This window comes from Mus pahari, chromosome 13 (assembly GCF_900095145.1).
Source record: "Mus pahari chromosome 13, PAHARI_EIJ_v1.1, whole genome shotgun sequence".
Classification (NCBI taxonomy): domain Eukaryota; kingdom Metazoa; phylum Chordata; class Mammalia; order Rodentia; family Muridae; genus Mus; species Mus pahari.
In genome coordinates, this window is record NC_034602.1 from 1,120,491 (window position 1) to 1,128,181 (window position 7,691).

Consider the following 7,691-nt stretch of genomic DNA (forward strand, 5'->3'; position numbering starts at 1 on the left):
GCATCCTCCAGACAAGTGAGAGCAGGCTATCATTCTCATTTGCTAAGAATAAGCATTCCCATTTGCACAAATAAAGCCACTCAAAGTTTGGACACTGGTTGGCACTAGAATTTGGGTTGCCAAAGATTGAGCATATAAAAATTCAAGAGGCTCAAGTAGATTTGAAGTTTTGATAAGAATTTTTTTTGATGTAAGTCCATGCAATATAAATGTAAATATGCAGAGCCGATTCAGATACTGCATGAGACAGATTAGACATTTTTTATTGCTTCTCTGAAATTCTACTTTCATAAAGCTTCCTCTCCCTTACCCTAGTTTGGGGTCTGTCCCTGATTAGCTGATGCAGAAGACACTGAGTCACCCATCTCCTAGCAACGGCACAGTGGTGGGAGGAAGTGGGTGCTTCCCTGTGACACTGTCCCTTTGAATCCAGCCTTGCAAGGAGACACTAAGGAAATGCTTATTGATTGTGCCTCCTCTTCCATCTTGAAGGAGAAATGAATATTAACTATATTCATTTCTGAATTTATTTATATTAACTACATTTAGAATATAAAACAGCCTAAATGTCAAAATTGTAGCAATTATTGGCAATACAATATTTAATGATAAAGTTATATTATGATAGCATTATTAATAATAGTATTTCACAATACAATACAATAGGTAAGAAAAGATTAGTGGATAGTTTGGTCAGTGTGGCTTTGCTTTTGTTTCTCAAAAGGGATTCGTGTGGAGAAAAAGACAAGTAGGTTGACATCAAATGTGGGACTACAAGAGATTTGGAAGAACAGATGTATGTATGTGTCCATGCGCATGTGTGTGCATGTACATGTGTGTACAATTATGTAATTTTGTATGTGTGTCATTTTTAGGCTCAAACACAGGGCAAGCTCTTCACTAATGAGCCACTTTCTCAGCTTAAAATTTTCTTCATCCATAATTTCTAAATGTCTATCATAAGCACATTTCCTTTGAATTGGAAAAATAAGAAATAAAAACCTTATAGTTATGAAGTCATTTCCTTTGTAAGAACATCTGAAGCTCACCCTTCATAAGAACATCTGAAGGTACACTTTATTTCTGTAATGCCATAGGTTGAGAATTAAACCAAGGTTTGGCTTTTTAGAATGTTTAGAGTTGAAAACAGCCAGATTCTCGCAGTCACACACACATTTCAGAGTCACACAGCTAAATTTACTCCCTTCCAGTACATTTCCTAAGATTTGTCTGTCACAGAGGATCAGGCCGCTTCTATGAGAGGCCCCATCAACTGTCTCCTGTTGGAAATCCGGTGGGTAGCTGACCTCACTAGCCAGGGTGTGCATTCAGAGCCTTTCCTATTGTTACTCACACAGTTTACTCTGTGTCAAATGTATTTGAGCCTAAAGAGTATTGCAGAATTTCTTGTTCCTCTTTGCAGTATATAAAATGCTTCAGGTTTTCACCAGAGAAATGGTCTGTTTGACATTTGTGTTGTTTTCATACAGCTGACGGAAAATGTCTCGTGTCGGTTGGTTTAGACGATTTTCACAGTGTTGTGTTTTGGGACTGGAAAAAGGGAGAAAAGATAGCCACAACCAGGTAAGAATCGCAGAATGATCAGGGAACCCCCTGCCTATAGCTCCCCTTGGGGAAGGTCAACACTTTCCATTTTCTGCTTGGAGTTCATCTTCAAAGTCAGATAAGGTTCACATAGAAACTTAACATGTTAGTAAACACATACTGCTCCCTTTCACAGTGCCAAGACTGCTTTAAATGTGGCTAGTGAGAAATTAGAACGTTCTAGAGTGTTCCCCCAAGCAGCTCTTCATCATCTCTTTCTGTAATCCTTCCATTATCTCTATGAAAGCTTTTTTCCCCAGCAACAGAAAAATGTGTACCTCATCTCTTGTTTCTCTGTCTTAGCAGCTGGGAAGGATTGTCAATGTCACTGGTGTCAGAATGTCCATTTCTCATGAGGTTGTGGTCTGCTGGAAATGAAGCCCTATCGAGTGCATCTGCTGCTCAGTTTCAGAGCAGGCGAATTGTTTCCCTAATCTCCACACCCTATAAATAGGCTCTCAAGACCAACTGCTGTTTATAGTCTATCTGTCCTCCCTTACCCCAGCTTCTCTTTCTGCCTTCTCAGCACTAAGTCTGAACACGTCTCAACTCACATCCAGCTCGGCCAAGTGCAAGGCCGGGTCAGAGACCAGGACCACTGACGGCCAGTCTGGGAAGTCAGCTTGTTGCCCAGGCACAGTTTCATACCCTCTCTGTGAGCTATGACCTACATTGCCAACAGCCTGTCTGTGTTGCAATATCAATGTTAATGGCCTTGGACTCCAATATTCGCTTTTTGAATAAATACTATCTACTACAGTGTTACATGAGATCAAAAGATTACAGTAATTGATTGTAATGAATGAAGATATACAAACTGCTGGAGATGGAACAGAGCTGTGGCTGGAGTCTTGATGACGGCAGCTGACCTTAGGAAAGAGCTGTTCTGAGATGGCTGTCGAAAGGCAATTCTTGGCAGCAGTAACACTCGCAGCTCCACCTGACTGCTTCTCTCTCTCTCTCTCTCTCTCTCTCTCTCTCTCGTCCCTCATTGAAGTTCTACTCCCTCTAGGGCCTGAAAACTGAATTTTAGTTTAGTATTCCTGATAAGGTATTCTCTGCATTTACATATTATCTCAAAAAAAAAAAGCCCATGTCAGCAATGAAAACTCAAGGCCACCCCTCTACAGCTGTGGGTGGCTCACAGCCACATGCTGGAGACACTGTGAGAAGTACAAGGATACTTCCTACTATTAAGTCTATTTTTATAGGCTGTGGAGAATATCACTTCTGTCTAATTAGCACAAAGCAAGCTAATTCCATCATGTTAGTGACAGTTTGTGTTTGAAATTGTTCCCAGGACTATGTTCATTCCAAAGACAAGAAATCTGCAGAAAGTATTGCCCTAAAAGAGCATTTCTTGTGACAGTGGCATTAATTAGTATTCTTTCCCCAGTGGAAGGTCAGGAATCAGTGAATCTCTATGGGAGAATACTAGATTTTTAAAATACTGGATAAATATGTTTACATAATATTTATGTTATTTGCACAAATATATAAATAACCAACTAGTTAAGTAAAAAAATTGTAGAATGGCCCTAAGTGAAGTCCTAAGGAAAATATGAATCTAAAACAGGGAACAGAATTCATGCTGTGTGAAGTGACCCTCTTCCTGGCTTGCAGTACCTCTCTCAGCTTCTGCCAAGTAATTCCTGCAGAGGGGCTATGTGCCTGCCACTCCTAACTTTGCCCTGCTGAGTCTAAGTTGTTGCCAGTGTTGCTTTGAACCACAGTGTTTCTAACCACAGCCCTGCTTCTGGCAGACAGTTGCTCTTCAACAGTGTGGTCACCAGGTTTAGGAATGACCCCCTTGGGGGTGGGGTGCACAGCGCATAGCAGAGATGACATCAAAGGCATTGCTGCTGATGCCCGGTGCCTGCACGTGCCATCTCCACTCCACTATTGGAGTTGACCTTCATTATCGGCTCAGGGAATAAAGACATTTAGAATTATCAAACAGGGGTTTCATAAGATCTCCACTGAGACGGAGCCGCTCTATTTGGATCACTGCTAATTTCATGAATGATTTCAGCCAGCTATTTACAAATGGGACTTTTAGATGTATGTGTATCTGTCTGTCTCTGATTATAAAACTAAATTTATTTTAATTCTTAAAATAAATTATTGGTACATCTATTTTACTTTTAAGCATTGTGGTAGCATATTAATTTTATTTAATAGTGGGCTTCATTATAATATTTTCCTATATGTAGATAATGTATTTTGATTATATTCACTCCTCATTATCCTCTCCCATTCCCCCCCAATTTGTTTCCAATTAGTCAGCTTCTGTTTTCGTGGTGTGTGTGTGTGTATTAGAGTAATTTACAGCAGCATGGATGAGGGATTATTTAAGGAACATGGGGAATTTACCAGTGACTACCCTACTGAAGATGTCTCTCCCTACCAGCAATCATTAGTTGCATATAAATGCACAGAGGGTAGGGCCTCTTAAGCCCCTCCTCCCTCCATGATGGAGTGCTGATGGGCCGTTATGTAGGCCTTATACAGGTAATCACAGATGCTGAGAATACCGGAGTGCCTGGAAGACAGTGTTCCCAGTACCTTTTCCTGCAGCTCTTATCACTGTTTCCTACCTTTCTTGACTTGGATGTATGATATATATGTCCCATATAGAGCTGAGTATTCAGCAGTCACTTATTCTCAGGATTTTGGCCAGTTATAAAGCTCTGCATTAACCTCCAAGAACAACAAAAGAAGTTCCCATGACCCAAGCTGACAGTAGTGCTAAACTATGAGCATAAACATACTCAAAAGGCAATTTGACAAGAGACATCAATCATGTCCACTTAGCAAAACAGCAGTACCTTCCCCTTTATGGCCTATGGCTTCTCCAGCTACAGGCTTTGGAGCAGGTTTACAGTACAAGGCATGCATTCCCTCCTGTGGAGTCAGTCTCACATACAGAGAGAAAGCTCTTGGTTACCTCCAAAACAACCATGCTATTATAACACCTGTGGACACATCTTGCCTGGAAGTAAGTGTAAGTATTGCATTGATGAGCATCCTAAGGTGATCTGAATCAGTAGATGACACCCTTTCTCTTTCAATGGCTGTGTGTGTGTCAGGGACTCCAATTTATAGTGAATACATTTTCAATCAAAGATCAGCTTAAGATGAAATATCTTAAATAGATTGTCCATTTCTTCTATTTCTCCTGTCCAAGATCTCGCTATCTCAGAATTACATCCAACCCTATAGTGGTGTCATTAATTTTATCTTATGGAGACTTCAGACTTCTTTTTACTTATAACAAAGCAGTTAAATGTGGAAATGAGTAAAAGTGAATAGTCCCAAACATGTCCCCCACCCAGTGCCAGTATTTTATAGGAGACTCTTGCATGTTTTATACATTTTTTGGTTGCTTATTTATCTTATTAGATACCCTTAATGAAAATTAAACCAAATACATGGTTTTAACATAACTCTACCAACACTTTCATCCAAACTAGACATTATTTTTCCCTGTGTGTGTCTTACAGGGGACACAAAGACAAAATATTTGTGGTAAAGTGTAATCCACACCATGCTGACAAGTTGGTGACAGTTGGGATTAAGCATATCAAGTTCTGGCAACAAGCAGGTACTGTTACCTTGTTATTTGCATTTCTCATTATACACCTATGAAGGATCCTATTGCCATTATGTGGCCAGTCTCTCTGAAAACTGAAATTAAAGTGTGCCTGGTTAATATATTCTCCCAGCTTTGCATTGGACTATTTAATGGATAGGCATCTGTTAGACTCTATGTTGCCAAGAGTGAGGGATAAATAATCCTGAGTAACAATGGGAAAGTGGCCAGTTTTTTTTTTCATTTTAATCCATTATATCTGAATTCTGAATATTAGCTCTAATACCAAAGGATTATATGCTGGCATTCGGTACCACGTTTGACTGCAAGGAGGAACGCCATAGATACTGAGAGTGGCTGAGCACCCTCATGATGACCTTGCTGCTTTTGTTACTTTCATACATAAAGTAGCCACTGTTCTTTCCTCTAAAGATGATCCTTTATGTGCTCTTGGGAGCCTCAGCTTTCTAGGGTAGTAAATCCCCTTGTTCCATTCCAGGTGGGGGCTTCACCTCTAAAAGAGGAAGTTTTGGAAGTGCTGGAAAGTTGGAAACAATGATGTGTGTTTCTTATGGGCGAATGGAAGATCTGGTGTTCTCAGGTGCAGCCACTGGAGATATTTTTATCTGGAAGGACGTTCTGCTACTGAAGACGGTGAAGGCTCATGACGGGCCTGTGTTTGCCATGTATGCATTGGACAAGGTACGGTATGTTTATCATGTTCTTTTCCTTATGCTTAGAACCACTGAGATGCCTGGACCTAAAAACAGTCCTAGCTGAGTTAGGGAGTTCTCAGAAAGGACTGACCAAGGGATAGTAAGGAAGAGAACACATGCACTTTTATCATTTCTTTTGTTAGTAGCTGTACCATTTCTCCATTTTCTCATACCTGGACTTCCTGGCTGTCACCCCTAGAAGTCACTTAGGGAGTCTAGAGGTAGATATGGACACACAACAGCAGAAGAAACCACAGGTGTATTTCAATGATGGCTTCCTTTCCAGTGACCTAGAAGTACAAGTGGTCTAGCTCATTGTCCAGTGCTTTCATTTGTTATGACCAGAGGTTATATTCATAACCTGTTTGCTCCTGAATAGTCAGGTTCAGTTACCAGGAGTGATCAAGTGTATGTATGGGTTGTATTTCCACACCAGGTCATTGTACTAGACTTCCCAGCTACTCATCTGCCTTACCTTATTCTCTACAAAGACAGTATTTACCAGTATGTTTAAAGCACTCTTTCCATTCATATGCCTGAGAATGACAAGTTTTCATTCAGTTCTAATTTGCTGGTAGTACCAATTCATCTATACTGTTCAGTTTCAGCTATTCAACACATTTTTAAAACTATATCAAGTAAATATGTTGAACCCACAACAAAGTAGGTCTTTTTTGGAAGTGCAGTTATAATGACAGTTTTTTATGGTAGAGCTTCTCTTTTAGTAGCAAATTTGATTTTGGCTGAATTGTAAATATTAGAAAAAATTAAAGCACAATGTAAAATTTGTGGAGGCCTGGAAGTCAGTATAACCTAGTCATTTGCTTTTAGTATATCAAGCTGTAAAATCACAATGAAGGCAAGAATAGCTCAATATAATATACTCTACTTATATTTAGTTTGAGGATTGACTCTCTTTGCTACAGTTCTACCCAGATGTTCTCAGTATCCACTCAACCCATCTAGAACCCTAGGGGATCCTAAGATCCAAAGATCATCAAGTTCCTTATATAAAAGCTGGAATAGCATTTGCCTATATCCTAGGCACATGTGCACACATACACACACACACACACACACACACACACACACACATACCATGTATTTATACACCCCACTATGTACTTTGGCTCTTGTCTAGATTACTTATAACAAGCTAATGCAATGCAAATGCTGTGTAAGCCACGATAGTTCTGCATTAGGAAAACAGTGACAAGAAAGATAGTTGTGCATATTCAGAATAGATACAGTACTTTGCTTCCCTCATAGTCTGACTGTGATCACAGAATCCAGAGATGTAGAAGACCAGCTCTAATAAGAATAAAAGTATTTACTATAATGAACTTCAAAATACTATTTCCTTGTGAGATTGATTGAAATGTACTGAACTAATTTTTTTTCATCGGATGGAGAATTGACTTAGTGATTAAGAGCACTGACAATTCTTTCAAAGGACCCAGGTATGGTATATGGTACCATATACCCATTATATGGTAGCTCACAATCATATATAATTTTATCTATTACCCTCTTCAGACATCCATAGACACTTCATGCTCATGATGCATACATATACATCCAGACAACATACTCATATGGATAAAAATAATTAAAATATTTAAACTCTATTATCACTGGAGTTTTTTTTTTTTTTTTTCAGCTTTGTTCACTTAGAAGAGATACACAGAAATACCTGAGTCCTTGTGGGTCTGGGGAAGTGACTTGTAGTTTTGATGTGTGTGTATGTGTGCGTGTGTGTTTGTGTGTGTGTGTATATA

The 7,691-nt window shown here is 39.4% G+C and overlaps 1 protein-coding gene across 1 annotated transcript in view; it reads left to right on the forward strand.

Annotated features, from left to right (window-relative positions):
• Window positions 1-7,691, forward strand: part of Eml6 (EMAP like 6) — a 271,194-nt gene that overhangs the window by 194,262 nt on the left and 69,241 nt on the right. Inside the window, exons 17-19 of the mRNA XM_021210974.2 lie at window positions 1,491-1,584; window positions 5,109-5,209; window positions 5,697-5,899. Of these exons, the coding sequence (XP_021066633.1) occupies window positions 1,491-1,584; window positions 5,109-5,209; window positions 5,697-5,899 (398 nt within the window). The remainder of the gene's footprint in view (window positions 1-1,490; window positions 1,585-5,108; window positions 5,210-5,696; window positions 5,900-7,691) is intronic.